Raw genomic sequence first — 17,821 nt, 5'->3', positions numbered from 1 at the left:
AATCCAATAACCAGGAACATTTCTAAGAAATGCGAGAGGCCATGGTTGAATTTGAATGCATGTCAGAACTTTAAATGACAGATCTACTGACCTGCAAGCATATGAATAGTGTGATAAGTGAATGAAAGGATGGTGTGGAGTGCTAATGCAATATAAGTGAGAGAATATTAAGATGGAGCTCTATTCACCATACTCTCTCCGTGCTGCAGTACTGAGACTTGGGTTTAATCTTAGGAGGGAAATGTTGAATATATGATCCAGAAGTGTAGAAGGTAGTTAGTCATAAAGCAATGCAGTTTGGATACAGGCCCTTTGGCCCAACTTGTCCATGCTGACCACAGCATCCAGCTAGTCCCAGTTTCCTGCGTTTGCCCTTATCCCCCTAAACCTCGCTGTGTACCTATCCAAATGGTTCTTAAATGATATTCTTGTACCTGCCTCAATTACTTCCTCTGGCAACTCACTCCATATACAGTTGGCCCTCCTTATCCGCAGATTCCGCATGCGCGGATTCAATCAACCGTGGATCGGGAAAACCCGGAAATTCTCTCTCCAGCACTCGTTGTTTGAGCATGTACAGACTATTTTTTTCTTGTCATTATTCCTAAACGATACAGTATTACAACTATTTACATAGCATTTATATTGTATTAGGTATTATAAGTAATCTAGAAATGACTTAAAAGGCAGTCCCCAGGTTATGAATGAGTTCCATTCCTGAGTCCGTCTATTTGAAGTCGGAACAGGTACATCCGGTATTATTTAGTGTCAGTTAGTCAAATGTTTTTCTTAGTATATAGTACATATTTTACCTTTCTATGCATATGAAACACTTAAGAAACATACATATTTTAATAAGTAAACCACTGCGTTGCTTTGTAATAATTGTAGCTTTCATCGGGGCAGGGCCTTTTACATGCTCCATTAAAATTGTTCCGATCGTTGACTGACTGTAGCCTGACGCTTTTCCAATGACTGATGGCGTTTCGACTCTTTCCGATCGCTTTATTACTTCCACCTTATTTTCAATCGTGATCGTGATTATTTTCGTGAACAGAAACACTGCAGATTCAGAGCTTCACCACCGGGTCCTAATGTACACCGCACTGAGACTTGTTAAATAAAGTCCGGGGTTCCACTGGTTCCTAAAGACCACCACATTGAGACAGGTTAAATAAGGGACTTGAGCATCCATATGTTTTGGTATCCGCGGGGGGGGGGGGGGGGTCTCAGAACCAATCCCCCGCGGAAAGGAGGGCTGACTGTACTCATCACCCCTGGCGTGAAAAAGTTGCTTGGAATATTCTTACTTGATGGAGAAGTGGAACGACTCAGCCAGATATTGCTGAAAATGACCATTACCCAGTTGATGACCTCAGTAATCCCAGCCATCGCTCTCAAAACCTTTCTCTTCGTTATACATGTGTGAACAAGATCAACGGAAAGGCAGCACTGAACCTTCCAATAATTTCCTTCATGGTTAGATTCATAGGACACAACATACATAATCATATTAACTTTATGGTTTTGATATGTGATTCCACTTTGTCAGGATTCCTTTGATGCTTGTTCCTCTCTGATTATCTGCTCCTTTACTTCCTTCTTTACTTGTTCAGTTTCCTCTCCTCAGTCTGACATTTCTTTATCTACATTGATCTGCCTCATGATCTGCTTTAGAATCACTGTAATTCCCACAGTTTCCTGACCTCTCTCCCTTGAATAGCTGGTCTACTGTTGCAGTGGTAGAGTGGTGCCTCACAGCTCCAGCAACCAAGGTTCAACCGTGACCTAAGGTGCTGTCTGTGTGAAGCTTTTATGTTCTTCACGTGAGATTCCTTTGGATGCTCTGGTTTCCTCCCAAAGATGTGGATTGATCGATTAATTGACATTGTAAATTTTCCCTACTGTAAGTTTATGGCAGAAGAATCAGTGTTGTCAGTCGATGAAGATGTGAATGAGAATAGGTTACAGAGAAAATTTGAACAAATAGGTCAGATTAGTTTGAGAATCAGAATAGACCCAATAGCCTTCCATCTTGCAAAAAAAGGAGAAATAATATCCCCTCCACAAGGACACCTGGCTGAGTTATCTCATCTAAAACTATTCCTAACACTGCTCTCACTTTGATCAATATCATGCATATATGCATGAGGATAACTATTTGGCTTTCTTACTTATCGAGAGATTTCTTCTTGAAAGTTATTGCACTGACTTTCCCAACAATGTTCCACTCACTGTTTGAAAACTTCCCAGCATCTATCCTTTCCAGCTTTAACCCTTCTCACTCCACCCTGCCTTTAACATCTAAAGGTGTGAGATGAATGCTATCGATGCTGAACCACACGAGGTGTTAGACCAGGTGGCTGAAAGCTTGTCCATAGACACCAGTTTCACCATGTGGTTTACATAGAACATAGACATTTACAGTCAATTACAGGCCCTTTAGCTCACAATGTTGTAGAGGAGGGAAGAGAAGCAGGGTGGTATTGGGAGTAAGTTGACTACTTGGGCTTTAGTAGGTGAGGCACGGCTGACAGTGATACAAGTTCACTGACTAGTAAGTATAAATTGTTTTCTTTATTGTCACATGTACTGAGGTACAATGAAAATGGTCATTCTATAGCATCAATACATCAAGATAATACAATGGAAAACAATTGTATGGAGTGTTACAGTTTCAGAGAAATTACAGTGCAGGCGGACAATAGGGTGCAAAGCCTAGTATGGTAAGTCCATCTTATCATACTAGGGAACCATTCAACAGTGGAATAAAAGCTATTCTTAAATCTGGGGGTATGTGCTTTAAAGGTTTTGCATCTTCTGCCTGATGGGAAGAGGGAGAAGAAAGAACGTCTGGATGAGCTGGGTCTTTGATTGTGCTGGCTGTGTGGCAGAGTGAGTATAGAAGTATAGACGATCCATGAAGGGGAGGGCTTTGTCCACATCTCTCTGTAGTTTCTTGGGTTCATGGAAAGAGCAATTGCCGTATCAAGCATCTGGATAGGATGCTTTCTGTGGTACATCAGTAACAGTTAGTGATGGTCAAAGGGGATGTGCCATAATTTTTTAGCATTTTGAGGAAGTAGAGGTACTGATGCATTTTCTTGGCCTTGGTGTCTGCGTGGTTGACTAGGGCAGGATACTGATGAATGTACGTGTAGTGATTTAGGCACTGGTTGCTGTTGTGCTTACCCAGTACTCTAGATGCTACTATTCTGTTGCAGGCATTAAAAAAAAACTCTGTCAAATTGGAGTGTGACAATCTATGAATTGTGTAGGATATAGTGGATAATACACTGAACACAATGATTATTGCAGTTAAAAGGGCAAAGAAGACATTGGTTAGCACCAGCCAAGGGACAGCATGTAAATATGTGTATTGCTGTTACAGCAGGCACTAGCCAGATCCCATCTGTGATATTGTGTCTAGTCTGGTTACCTAATCATTGAAAGGATTACAGTGTTGTTAATCATTTCCAGTGCAGCATGTCCCTATTCTTGACTGCTGTGCTCTGTAAGGGTATAAATGTGCAGTAATGTTTTGCCTTACAATTTTCATACAACCACTCTTGACAGGATCATTTAATCAGTAATCCTGACTGTACTGTGTGCCTTTGGAAGTGAAGTACGCATTGTATAAATCTCTAGAAGGAGAATTGAAATCAGATGTGCTAACACTGACAAATGACAATCCTCCAAGATCATCTTCCAATCCAGGATCTGCACCATGGAACAGATTGAGACAAGCTAACGGTTCATCTTCCAAAAGTTTCACAAAGGGAGCTTTGTGATCCTGACCTTAAGAAAGAGGATGGCTTTGTAGCATCTTCACAGATGGATGCAGTGGCATGCAGAAGTTTGGGCACCCCTGGTCAAAATTTCTGTTTCTGTGAATATGTAGTTGAGTGAGTAGAAGATGAACGGAACTCCAAAAGCCATAAAGTTAAAGATGAAACATTCTTTTCAACATTTTAAGCAAGATTAGTGTATTATTTTTGTTTTGTACAATTTTAGAGTGGGGGAAAAAAAGGAAAGGAGCACCATGCAAAAATTTGGGCACCCCAAGAGATTTGAGCTCTCAGATAACTTGTACCAAGGTCTCAGACCTTATCTAGCTTGTTAGGGCTACGGCTTGTTCACAGTCATCATTAGGAAAGGCAAGGTGATGCAAATTTCAAAGCTTTATAAATACCCTGACTCCTTAAACCTTGTCCCAACAATCAGTAGCCATGGGCTCCTCTAAGCAACTGCCTAGCACTCTGAAAATTAAAATAAATGATGCCCACAAAGCCATTTCGTCAGTTCATAATGTAATTAAGAAATGGCTGTTAACAGGAATAGTGGGGGTCAAGTTGAGGACTGGAAGACCAAGAAAACTTTCCGAGAAAACTGCTCGTAGGGTTGCTAGAAAGGCAAATCAAAACCACCATTTGACTGCAAAAGACCTTCTGGAAAATTTAGCAGACTCAGGAGTGGTGGTGCACTGTTCTACTGTGCAGCAACACCTGCACAAATATGACCTCCATGGAAGAGTCATCAGAAGAAAACCTTTCCTGTGTCCTCACCACAAAATTCAGTGTCAGAAGTTTGCAAAGGAACATCTAAACAAGCCTGATGCATTTTGGAAACTGATGAAGTTAAAACAGAACTTTTTGGTCACAATGAGGAAAGGTATGTTTGGAGAAAAAAGGGTGCAGAATTTCATGAAAGGAACACCTCTCCAACTGTTAAGTGGTGGGGTGGGGTGGATCGATCATGCTTTGGGCTTGTGTTGCAGGCAGTGGCATGGGGAATATTTCACTGGTAGAGGGAAGAATTAATTAAATATCAGCAAATTCTGGAATCAAACATCACACCGTCTTTAAAAAGCTGAAGATGAAAAGAGGACGGCTTCTACAACAGGATATTGATCCTAAACACACCTCAAAATCCACAGTGGACTACCTCAAGAGGTGCAGGCTGAAGGTTTTGCCATGGCCCTCACAGTCCCCCGAACTAAACATCATCGAAAATCTGTGGATAGACCTCAAAAGAGCAGTGCATGCAAGACGGCCCAAGAATCTCACAGAACTAGAAGCCTATTGCAAGGAAGAATGGGTGAAAATCCCCCAAACAAGAATTGAAAGACTCTTAGCTGGCTACAGAAAGCATTTACAAGCTGTGATATTTGCCAAAGGGGGTGTTACTAAGTACTGACCATGCAGGGTGCCCAAACTTTTGCTTAAGGCCCTTTTCCTTTTTTATTATTTTGAAATTGTAAAAGATGGAAATGAAAAAGTAATCTTGCTAAAAATATTAAAGAAATGTGTCATTTTTAACTTTATGCCTTTTGGAAATCAGGTAATCTTATACTCGCTTAGCTATTCACAGTAACAGAAATTTTGACCAGGGGTGCCCAAAATTTTGCATGCCACTGTATGTTGAGGATTTTTAGATCTTTCACAGTCAGTCTCTATGACAGAAAGGTCACAGATGCACAGCCTCTAAGAACTTGCTGTCCTCTCTCATGGAGATGTTAGATGATATCAAGCAGGAGAGTCTGTACTCCCAGAAGCAGCAGCTTACTGGCTGAGTTATATTCGGCTTTGTGAGATTGGATGATTCTGGCTGACAGCTCTATGAAGAAAGGCATCATTACCCTCTTTTAACAGCAGAAGGGGAGAGGGATGACATCAGGAATTGGAAATCCATTTCATTGTTGAATGAAGACTCAAGATTCTGTTCAAAGATATTGCCAACATAGTCAGGTCTGCTCTGGGAAAGCTAATCTATTTAGATCAAATTGATGCTGTACCTAGCAGGAAGATCTTTGACAGCCTTGCATTGCTTAGAGATATCATCACTAAATGCAGAACTTGGGGCTAAATGCCTGTTTGGGCCAGGAGAAATCCTTTGACAGGAGATCATACATACATGATGCATGTGCTCTCCAAAATGGGCTTTAGGGAAGGAATCAGAAGTTGGATCCAACTGGTCTACCCAGACATCTGTAGTACAGTCCAAAACATAACTTCTCCATCAAGTCTGGAGTCATACAGGACTGCCAACTCTCCAGTCTTGGTTGTATGCTATATAGAACCCATTGCCAAAGCCATTAGGAAGGATGAGAGCTAAGAAGAAAATTGCCAGGTGGTGGAGGGATGCAGGTAAAAACTTCCCTATACATTGGCAATGTCACCATCTTCAGTTTGGATCTAAGGTTGGTTCGCAGACTGATTAGCACCTGCAATTAGTCTGAGTTGGCATCAGGGCCAAAGCTTGAAAAGCAAGACCACACTCTTCTGCAACTGGCCTGACTTGATCCAGTGTCCCCTTCACCCTTCAGGTGTTGGGGATCTAGTTCAGAGGGACTGAAGCAGGCAACAAGATTTGTCTGGAGTGGATTGGAAAGGTAAAACAGAAATTGGGACTATGGGGATGCTCCCTATTGATAACTGAGAAGAACCTGGTCATCCTGTGTGAGGTGCTTTCAGGGCTGCTGTACTTGGCCCATCCCCCACTCCACCAGCTTGGAAATCACTCAAGCTATCTTCAGGTTCATGTGAGGATCCAAGATAGAGTGAGTCAAATGGATCACAATGCAGAAAACTCTGGAGAACAGGGAAAGAAATGTACCCAATGTCATTCTCACCCTGATGACCACCTTTGGGTGTTGGTGCATCAGGCTGTGTGTGGAACCTAAGTATGTGGGCACCAAGTATCATTACGTGCTGAGGTACTATCTCTCTCCAGTGTTGTAAAGGATAGGCCTGGATTCATTACCATACAGCATCCAGTCAGCTGGACATTGTTACACTGCCTGTCCTTTGTGGAAAATTTCTTTGAGACCAACACCCTTGACACATCCTGCAGATGCAGAAGGAGAAGGAATTGATGGATACAGTGGACTGGTTCCCTGTGCTGCGGACTGGCACAGTCCAGGCTCAGGCCATCTACCTGACATCTACCAATGTCTCATTGCCAGACCTCACCAGTAGTAACTGAGATCTTGCCTGGAAGGTGGTGAGAAGTGCCCTCCCAGTCAGATCCTGTGCAGTGACTGCAGTGGGGACAAGTGATTGATCATTTCTTTGTGGACTATAGGTTCGTGAAGAGGGTGTGGATAAAGATGCAAGCATCTGTGTCATTGTTCATCCCAAGCTGCTGCGTGACAGAGGACTTTATGATCTATAGTCTATGCCCAGGGACAGACAGAAAGAGACACAGACACATACATACATGCACACACACACACGCATTAAGTGCTGCTGGAAGATCAACTTGGTGAAAAACGCTGTTTGATCTGCTTGCAACATGTTGGTCCACCAGACATTACAGTTTATTCCTGTAAATAATTTTAAGATCATGAATAAAGCTTATATTGATATAAAATGTTCATTTTTACAGCAGCAGTACAGAGCAAAACAGTGCAAATAAAAGGAATAATGATGCTTCCTTGTGTCAGGCACCATTCAGAAATCTAAAGGCAGAAGTGAAAAAGCTGTATTTGTATCACTAAGTTTGCAGCTTCAGGCTCACTGATCATAGTAGCGAGAAGAGGGCATGTCCTGGATGGTGAGGATCCTTGGCAATAGATACCTTCTTCCTGAGGCACGGCCTTTTGAAGATATCCTTGGTGGTGGAGAGGTTGTGCCTGTGATAGAGCCAACTGAGTATACACCTTCCTGCAGCACCTTGTATTTTGTGCATTTGAGCCTCTATATCAGGCTTTGATGCAACAGGTTAGAATACACTCCAACTGGACATCAGTAGAAGTTCGGAAGATTCTTTGATGACATGAATCTCCTTAAAGTCTTAATGAAGTAGAGCTGTTGATATGCTTCTGTATAATTAGAAACATAGAAAACCTACTGCACAATACAGGCCCTTTGGCCCACAAAATTGTGCCGAACACGTCCCTACCTTAGAAATTGCTAGGCTTACCTATAGCCCTCTATTTTACTAAGCTCCATGTACCTATCTAAAAGCCTCTTAAAAGACCCTATCGTATTCGCCTCCACCACTGTTGCTGGCAGCCCATTTCATGCACTCACCACTCTCTTGAGTAAAAAATTTACCCGACATCTCCTCTGTACTTACACCCCAGCACCTTAAACCTGTGTCCTTTTGTGGCAACCATTTCAGCCCTGGGAAAAAGGCTCTGACTATCCACACGATCAATACCTCTCATCATCTTGTACATCTCTATCAGGTCACCTCTCATCCTCCTTTGCTCCAAGGAGAAAAGGCTGAGTTCACTCAACCTATTCTCATAAGGCATGCTCCCCAATCCAGGCAACATCCTTGTAAATCTCCTCTGCACCCTTTCTATGGCTTCCACATCCTTCCTGTAGTGAGGTGACCAGATCTGAGCACAGTACTCCAAGTGGGGTCTGACCAGGATCCTATATAGCTGCAACATTACCTCTTGGCTCCTAAATTCAATTCCACAATTGATGAAGGCCAGTACACCATATGCCTTCTTATACACAGAATCAACCTGTGCAGCTGCTTTGAGCGTCCTACGGGACTCTGACCCCAAAATCCCTCTAATCCTTCACACTGCCAAGAGTCTTACCATTATTCTGCCATCATATTTGACCTGTCAAAATGCACCACTTCACACTTATCTGGGTTGAACTCCATCTGCCACTTCTCAGCCCAGTTTTACATCCTATCAATGCCCTGCTGTAACCTGACAGCCCTCCACACTATCCAGAACACCTCCAACCTTTGTGTCATCAGCAAGCTTACTAACCCATCCCTCCACTTCCTCACCCAGGTCATTTATGAAAATCACGAAGAGTAAGGGTCCCAAAACAGATCCCTGAGGCACTCCACTGGTGACCGAACCCCATGCAGAATATGACCCATCTACAACCAGTCTTTGCCTTCTGTGGGCAAGCCAGTTCTGGATCCACAAAGCAAGGTCCCCATGGATCCCATGCCTCCTTACTTTCTCAATAAGCCTTGCATGGGTACCTTATCAGATGCTTTGCTGAAATCCATATACACTACACCTACTGCTCTTCCTTTATCAATGTGTTTAGTCACATCCTCAAATAATTCAATCAAGCTCGTAAGGCACGACCTGCCCTTTAGAAAGCCATGCTGACTATTCATAATCCTATTATACCTCTCCAAATGTTCATAAATCTTGTCTCTCAGGATCTTCTCCATCAGCTTACCAACCACTGAGGTAAGACTCACTGGTCTATAATTTCCTGGGCTCCCTTTCTTGAACAAAGGAACAACATCCACAACCCTCCAATCCTCTGGACCCTCTCCTGTCCCCATTATAATGCAAAGATCGTCACCAGAGGCTCAGCAATCTCCTCCCTCGACTCCCACAGTAGCCTGGGGTATGTTTCATCTGGTCCTGGTGACTTATCCACTTTGAGTCAATGTGTTGCTTTTGCAGGCAACGGTACACTTTGCATTATTAAATGAAATGCACTGGTACCTTGTAGTAGATTGAAGTATTATGGCTGTGCTGTATCCTAAGGGGCCACATTTACAGGGAAGTGATCAAACACAGTGATGATAGGCCAGCTGATGTTTTATTGGATGTCCTGATTATCATTTCTTACCTGACAGCATCCCACCTTCTACCACACACCCACTCTGTCTTCTCCCACACCCCATGCTGCCATGACCTGCCTCTTGTACCCCCATGACCAGCACACCTCCCTGTCTTGTCTCTCACACCTTTCCTTCTGCTGCCTCACATCATCATAATCATCAGTATCTTGCTCCCTCACCCTCACTGCCCTGAGCCATCAAATCCCACCTTCAAGACTTCTGCCATTGGTGGCTCCTGCTGCTATCTCACCTACATCTGTGTAGTCTGTCAGCAGAAATGCAAGTAATACAGTGTAGGCCACAAGTACATTTATAATGAGTAGTTTTTGATTGCTATTTATGCAATTAATAATGTATTAGATTTTCCTTCAGTGATGTTACAGCTGATGCTGGGGTTCATCTCAGCAAGTTTGGCATTGCATTCTTTTAGTTCTGTTTAGGCTAATTGCTCAAACTCTTAGGTCCTACGTCTGCACTCTACCTGTTTCATGAACCTGTCTTTATACAGTAACGTGGCTACAAGTTAACTAGCCCTGTCCGTTATATTCATTTGTTACGCTCCAGGATAACGTTACAGTGAATGGCTGTGAGCCTACGTGTGCTTGGCAACTGTTACCAAGAGACATAAAGAGAGAAAGCAGCTCGGATGGCCATTGGTGGTTCAGCTGCTGCTGCTCATTTGGAAGCAGGAAACCAAGGTAGCTGGAGTAGAGAATTCTTCCGCATCAGCTGTGATGGTGCAGACAAGGGGCTCAGGTGCAGCTGCTGAGGGACAGGAGTATGCAGTAGCAACGCTAATGTGCCACTGAAAGGATTGCTTCTCAAGCACAATGAAGGTGCCAGACTCCTTACTAAATCACGAGATTGCTGCATAATTCTGTCAGCATTCCTTTTCGCAAGTCCGTAGCAGTGATTAATGTATATGGAAGGCTGAGGATTTCAAATTGTGCAGGAATACAGCTTGCACTGCTATTTTTGCCCACTTCGCTTACTTATCAATTGATTTCCCGATGCTCTCGGTACTTCAGAAGACTTCAACGGGAGAAGAAATGTAACATGTAGAGATCAGTGTGAGAGGCTTGTGCATTTCTTCCAGGGCTCATCGTCTTTTCCCGCTCTTCATACAATAGCTCTGAATGAACAGCTGGAAGCAGTACACTGGAGGGAGCTCGTCAACAGCATTGCAATACTGAGGTGTGTCAGCAGTCCGCTGTTGCTGAGGAGGCATGTGCGGCTGTTAAACGCTGACTGCAGAGACCAACAAGAGCAGCAGAGTGAGCCGGAGGAGCGGAACGAGCCGCAGAAACAGCAGCAGCAGTAACAGATGCCTTGCCAGCGATCTGCAGTCACTGTGGACTGTAGCCCACACCCATCTGTGTCATGAACCACTCCACGACTGAATGGAATTCCAGGAACCTGAGCAATACCTCAGCCAACTTATCCAATCACCACGCTTGCCCTCTCGGCTTTGGCTACAACGACATGGTTGATGTATGTGTTTTGGAGACTGTGATTATTGTGCTGTTGACAGCCCTGATCATCGTGGGGAATCTGACAGTCATCTTTGTGTTCCACTGTGCCCCTCTCCTTCACCACTACACCACCAGTTATTTCATCCAGACGATGGCCTATGCCGACCTGCTGGTAGGGGTAAGCTGTTTGGTTCCTGCTCTCTCCCTCCTTCACTACTCCACAGGTATGCAAGAGTCCCTGACCTGCCAGGTGTTTGGGTACATCATTTCAGTGTTGAAAAGCGTTTCTATGGCATGCCTGGCGTGCATCAGTATTGACCGCTACCTTGCCATAACCAAACCATTGTCCTACAGCCAACTGGTAACTCCATGCCGCCTCAGGATCTGTATCATTCTTATATGGATTTACTCTGGGACAGTGTTCTTGCCCTCATTCTTTGGATGGGAGAAACCTGGATATCATGGAGACATCTTTGAATGGTGCGCCACCTTTTGGGAAACTAATGCGTACTTCACAGGCTTTATAGTCTGCTTGTTATATGCCCCAGCAGCCTTCATTATCTGTTTCACCTACTTCCACATATTTAAAATCTGCCGGCAACACACCAAAGAAATCAACGAACGCCGTGCCCGATTCCCTAGCCAGGAGGTGGAATCTGCTGAAGGCAGCCCCAGCCCCGACCGGCGCTATGCAATGGTCCTGTTTCGGATTACAAGTGTTTTCTACGTGCTGTGGCTTCCCTACATTGTTTATTTCCTGCTAGAGAGCTCACGTGTGCTGGAAAGCCCTTCACTGTCCTTTGTGACGACTTGGCTGGCCATCAGCAACAGCTTCTGCAATTGCCTCATCTACAACCTCTCAAACAGCGTCTTCAGGCTGGGATTACGGAGACTATGGGAGACTCTCTGCTCACTGAGCAGGTGTTTTGGTGATGAATCTCAGCGAGATCCCATACCCAGGAAAAGAGCTCATTCCTGCTCCATATGATGATTCACCTATCTGGAGGAGATACACCAGTATGGCATTCTGTATGGTCTTGCACCTTTACGTGAAGACGTGTAAAAGAGCAAAGACATCAATGACCAAAGGGCTCCTCGGAAATGTGGAATTTATGCCCTCCACCTGTTTTGTCATTTGGTTAGGACATTGCTTAACATCATCCGTCCTCTTTGGTTCTGTACCCATAATATTCAAAATGGTTCTGTAACCTTTAGTATCTGCCCTAGACAAAGTAGCAATATATTTTGAAATTTTCAATTGAACCTCAGATTTTGGTGTAAAGTTCTAGACATCTACTACTCCAAATAGGGTGAAAGCCTCCTAATGTTTTCACAGTTTGGAAATGCAGTGAAACTCAATTGATGTTTTAACCACTGAAAGCCCTCAGCTCCATTCTTAGAGTAACTGACTGGTTAGTGGATTGCATTTACTGCATTGTAATAAAGAATAGAAAAGCTGAGGAGTGAAGTCAGTTTTGTGAAGAGTGCACACTGTGACATTCTATCAATTGTTCACTGTCTGGTCATTGGGAGTATGGCGCAGTAATTTGTACATCTTTCTGTAGGAACATTAGCACTTTTACTGGATGTGCCATCTTCTGTGGTAGGCAGCAGTTCTTTATAATATTTCAGTGTCAGCTTGCAGATGTACTGGTGGAGTTTATTCTTTGTCTGCATCTGATGTACTTTTACATGTTCAGTAGTTCAAGGTGAACTGTTTCAATTTGAGCAGGAATTGAATTCATTTTCAAATTTAAACACTAAAAGTAATTAAAAGCATACAGTGCAGTTAACCATTATTATCCCAAAAGATGCTACTCGTCATTGTGTCTGCAACAATGACTTGGCTCGTACAGTCTGTGGTTCTGGCACAGTTGAGGAGAGCTTAGTGAACGAAAGTGTTACAAATGCCCACCTGGCTTGCTCATTTCATTGGCATCGAGATTAATTATTTAGAGAGTTAAGGAGAGAATCTTCTGATTTTCTTCATATTATTGTGCCACTCAGGAATATGTCGTAAAAAGGAAAGCAGTACTTGTACTGATGTCAGTGTAAATGATGTTGATTAACCCCTTGAGTTCTCCAGTTCCATCACTGTTTATCAGCATTGACTGGGGTGGAATTGTGCAGCATTCCTCCACTTTAAATGTCAAGTGGCAAAGCCAGCTTTCCGTTGATATGACAGATGCAAAAACATTGCTGCGGCACACAAAGGGCTATGTACTATGCGATAAGGAAGAGTTAAGCAGTAAGAATGTAACATTAAATTATTGCAAAACTATTTATTGATTTATTAACTTTTACATTAAAAACAGATATATAATCTATTTCAACCGCCTGTATTCTTGAGGTCAATAAATGGATAATGCTAAATTGAATGAATATAATTGTTTCCCAGTTCAATGCATTCAGCCACAGGCTTCGACTGCTTATTAATGCATGGGTTGGATTTATTCAATAAAGGCACACTTGGGTTACTAGAATGGGTCTTTTAAAAGACTGCATTTTCACAGCTTTTGATTTTTGTCAGTACAAGATGCATTGTGCTTCTTTCACCCTCGGCTGAATTTCATTTCACTTCACAATTCTTTCTCAGGATACATGAACACAAGGAAGCAGAAGTAGGCTATTTGGATTCAAGCCTGGTCTGCCATTCGTTCTGAATTTGTCTGATCTACCCCAGGCCTCAACAGCTGTTCTTGCCAATTGGTATTTTATATTCTCACTTGTGCCAAGTGAAAAGCTTTTGTTTATGTGACATCCAGACAGATCATTCCATACATAAGTATATCAAAGTAGTAGACATGGAAAATATAGGAGTGTCGAATTTAGTGTTACAGTTGTAGAGAAGGTGCAGTGCAGGTAGACAAATAAGATGCAAGGACCTTGCCAAGGTAGATTGAGCAATCAGGAGTTCATCTTTATCATATAAGAGATCTATTTGAGAGTCTTAACATCAAAAATTCATCCTCCACCAGCTTAGAGACTACTGATAACCTCTACAGTCCTCTGGGTTAGGGCAGAGTCTCTCTTCCAGTATAGCTTTGCTGCCAAATGCAGTCTTCACAAATCATCTCTCTCCATTTCTGCTTTCTCAAAGTTGCCCATCTTCAAGGTGTCAGTTGACCCAGCTCTTTAATATATCTTCACTTTTCTCATTTCTGTTTTTTGAATAAAAGTGTAAAGTCTGTTCTGTAGAGCTGTATCCATATAGTCCAATGAGCATTTCCTGCTACCCCAAAACTGTAGCACCTTAGAAAGTTATGGTTCTGTAAGTTTTTCAGCATGGGAGATTGCTCTCTGCTCACATTTGGGGCGGGTGGGTAAAGGTCTGCGTTGACAATACTCTAGGTGAAGCTCTGGTCTCAGGTGTGTCATTTTCAGTTGTGTATCCCCAGGAGTGCTTATAGTGCTAGATTCCAGTATGATGCCATTGCATTTACTATCGTGTAATTGCATTTTCTTTGTAAACTGGGATTTCTCATTCAATTAAAGCAAGGGAAACCAATTGCTTTTCGAGGTACAGCAACATGTCAGCTGTGAGTAGTACTCTTGCTGTGCGTTAGAAAGTTGTGTGTTCAAACCCTGTCTGCTCCAACCCCCCCCCCCCCACCCCCACCGTGCCCAACATAATTTAGGGAGGGACTGCTGTATGTTTTTAATTAAAACATTGAATCAAGAACATGACTGAAAACAATTAATAAAGCAGTAAGGAGAAAAAAAGATGAAAGATAAGCTAGCCAATACATAAAAGAAGATACCAGAAGTTTTTTTTCAGATATATGAAGTGTAAAAGAAAGGTGAGAGTGGCTATCAGACCGCTGGAAAATTACATTGAAGACTTTGCAATGGTGGACAAATTTAAGTATTACACATGTCTTCACTGTGGAAGACACTAACAGAATGCTAGAAATTCACGAATGTCAGCAGAGCAGAAGTGAGTGTAGTCACTACGACTAAGGACAAGGTGTTTGGGAACCTGAAAGGTCTGAAAGTGGACATGTAACCTCGACCAGATCGATTACACCACAGGGTTCTGAAAGAGGTTGCTGAAGAGACTGTGGAGGCATTCGTAATAATCTTTCATGAATCAATGGGTTCTGGAGGACAGGAAAACTACAAATGTCATTCCTTCTAAGAAGGCAGTGAGGCAGAAGAAAGGAAATAATAGGCCAGTTAGCCTTACTTGAGTGTTTGGTAAGATGTTAGAGTCCATTATTAAGGATGAGGTTTTGGGGTGCTTGGAGGCACATGATTAAATATTGATTCCCTTAAAGGGAAATCTTGCTGCCAAATTTGTTGGAATCCTTTGTAGAAATAACAGGTGAGCTAGACAGAGAGTCAGGTGTTGTTTTCTTGGATTTTCAGAAGGTCGTTGACAAGGTGCCAAACATGAGGCTGCTAAAGAAGATAAGAGCCTATGGTATTACAGGAAACATACTAGCATGGATAGAAAATTGGCTGACTTGCAAGAGGTAAAGAATGGGAATAAAGGGAGCATTTTCCGGCTAGCTGTGGTAACTAGTGGCATTCATCAGGGCTCAATGTTGGGACTCTTTTACATTATACGTCATTGATTTGGATGACAGAGTAGATGCTTTATGACCAAGTTTCCAGATGATACAAAGATGGGTAGAGGGGCAGGTAATGTTGAGGAACTAGAGAGGCTACAGAAGGACTTGGACAGTTTAGGAGAAAGGGCTCAGAAGTGGCAGGTGGGATACAGTTTCAGGAAGTGTATGGTAGAATGAATAAAGACATTTTTTAGACAGAGAACAAATTCAGAAATCAGAGGTGCAAAGAAACTTGGGAGTCCTTGTTCATGATTCCCTAAAGGTTAATTTGCAGGTTGAGTCATTGATAAGGAAGGCAAGTGCAATGTTAGCATTAATTTCGTAATGCTGAGGCTTTATAAGGCATTGATCAGACTTTGGACCCCTTATCTAAGAAAGGATTTGCTGGCATTGGAGAGGGTCCAGTGGAAGTTCATGAGAATGATTCTGGGAATGAAAGGGTTAATGTATGAGGCAGATTTGGCCCTGAGCCTGTACTCGCTGGAGCTTGAGTGAGGTGGGATCTCATTGAAATCTATCAAATGTTGAAAGGCCTAGATAGAGTGAATGTGAAGAGAATGTTTTGTACATTGGGGGAGACTATGACCAGAAGGCACATCTCAGAATACATGAGAATAAATGGGAAGGAAACTCTTTAGCCAGTGGGTGGTGAATCTGCAGAAGTCATTGTCACAGACACCTATGGAGGTCAAGTCAGTGGTTATATTTAAAGTGGATGTTGCTAGGTTCTTGATTAGAAAGGTTACTGAGAGAAGACAGGAGGATGGAGTTGAGAGGGAGAATAAATCAGCCATGCATCCTATGAATGTGTTTAAAATGAAAAGAAATTTTGTTTCTAGAACCATCACTTTGCAGGGGAGATGCCACAAATGGTTTGCTAAAACCTTGCTTTAGAGTTCCCCTTTTCCTGATAGAAGGAAGATTATAGAGCTTTATAGAAGGCCCATCCTGTCAGCTCTCTGCTGTGTACCAATTAGCTTGTCTTTGTCTTTTTGAAGATGGGGATGAAAAGGACCTTGACATTGAAATATATAAATATAGGCTGAAGAGATTTTGGAATTGGTTTATTATTGTCACATGTATTGAGATACAGTGAAAAACTTAGATGTGGGACTTTGTTGAATGCAAGTTTTAAAGGATTATATATAAGGAATGCTGGTTCGCTTGATGAGTGATTTAAAAACACACCTTTTCTATAATCACTGTAATCTGGAATGTGCTGGCTTAACATTTGGTAAAACTATGGAAACAATAAAAGCTTAAGAATGTGGCCTTTCCCTCCCATTACTGGAGGTAATATCAGGTATCTTGGTCACACTGCTGTTTTCCTTTTAGCCTTTATTCCCCACCTAGATGTAATTAAATCATTCAGATGGTCTAATTAAAAGTGAAAGTTTGCCGAGACCTGAAACAGAAATGGTTCCAGGCAAGTTCCTTGGAAAGGTTAATACCAGGGAAGTAGAGTTTGCACTGAGAGAATTTGCTGAATGCATATAGATCCCACTATGACTTAAATCTGTTGTATATTATAACTTGCCTGCTTCCTCATTTTACATTCCTCCTCAACATATTGTGATATCCTTCTAAGAATATTTACAATCCTTTTTTAATGTTATTTAAATACAGTTTCCCCCTTCTATTCAAAGGTAGAGCATTCCTATGAAATAGTTCGTAAGCTGGAATGTCGTAAAGTGAAGAAGCAATTACCATTTATTTATATGGGAAAAATTTGTGAGTGTTCACAGACCCAAAAACTAACCTACCAAATCATGCCAAATAACACATAAAACCTAAAATAACAGTAACACATAGTAAATGCAGGAATGATCTGATAAATACGCAGCCTATATAATGTAGGAATACTTTTCTACAATTATTGCAGCACTGTCCACCTCAGCGAAAATCTCACGCAAGCACTCTCGGCAGCACTCGTGGCAAAAACACACGGTGGAACATACAAATTCTGTCCTCTCAAGATTTCACTTTTGAAGGCTTCCTACTTACCAAGCAAACCTGCAGGAATCCACTTGTCCCAATCCACACTTGTTATGATCTTTCTGATACCATCAAAGTTGGCCTTTCTCCAATTTATGAGCTTAACCTGAGGACCAGACCTATCCTTTTCTATTATAGTTTCCAGATAGTTTCAATTATCTCAAAACTAATGGTATTATGATCACTAGATCCAAAGTGTTCCCCTACACATACAACTGT

At 42.3% G+C, this 17,821-nt stretch overlaps 2 protein-coding genes across 5 annotated transcripts in view; both read left to right on the top strand.

The window, feature by feature from the left end:
* The window catches only part of LOC132402205 (rab GTPase-activating protein 1-like), a 570,990-nt gene that overhangs the window by 201,751 nt on the left and 351,418 nt on the right, over positions 1–17,821 (top strand). The window lies entirely within an intron of this gene.
* Positions 10,268–12,997, top strand: LOC132401632 (G-protein coupled receptor 52-like). The gene has a single exon (XM_059983650.1). The coding sequence runs from the start codon at positions 10,942–10,944 to the stop codon at positions 12,019–12,021; it is 1,080 nt and encodes a 359-aa protein (XP_059839633.1). The 5' UTR covers positions 10,268–10,941; the 3' UTR covers positions 12,022–12,997.

This window comes from Hypanus sabinus, chromosome 11, assembly GCF_030144855.1.
Source record: "Hypanus sabinus isolate sHypSab1 chromosome 11, sHypSab1.hap1, whole genome shotgun sequence".
In the NCBI taxonomy this organism is placed as follows: Eukaryota; Metazoa; Chordata; class Chondrichthyes; order Myliobatiformes; family Dasyatidae; genus Hypanus; species Hypanus sabinus.
Note: the sequence above shows the minus strand (reverse complement) of the source record. Positions and strands in the feature narration are given on the sequence as shown.

Coding starts and splice junctions, on each gene's coding strand:
- LOC132401632 (XM_059983650.1), top strand. CDS start 10,942: ATGAACCACTCCACGACTGAATGGAATTCCAGGAACCTGAGCAATACC.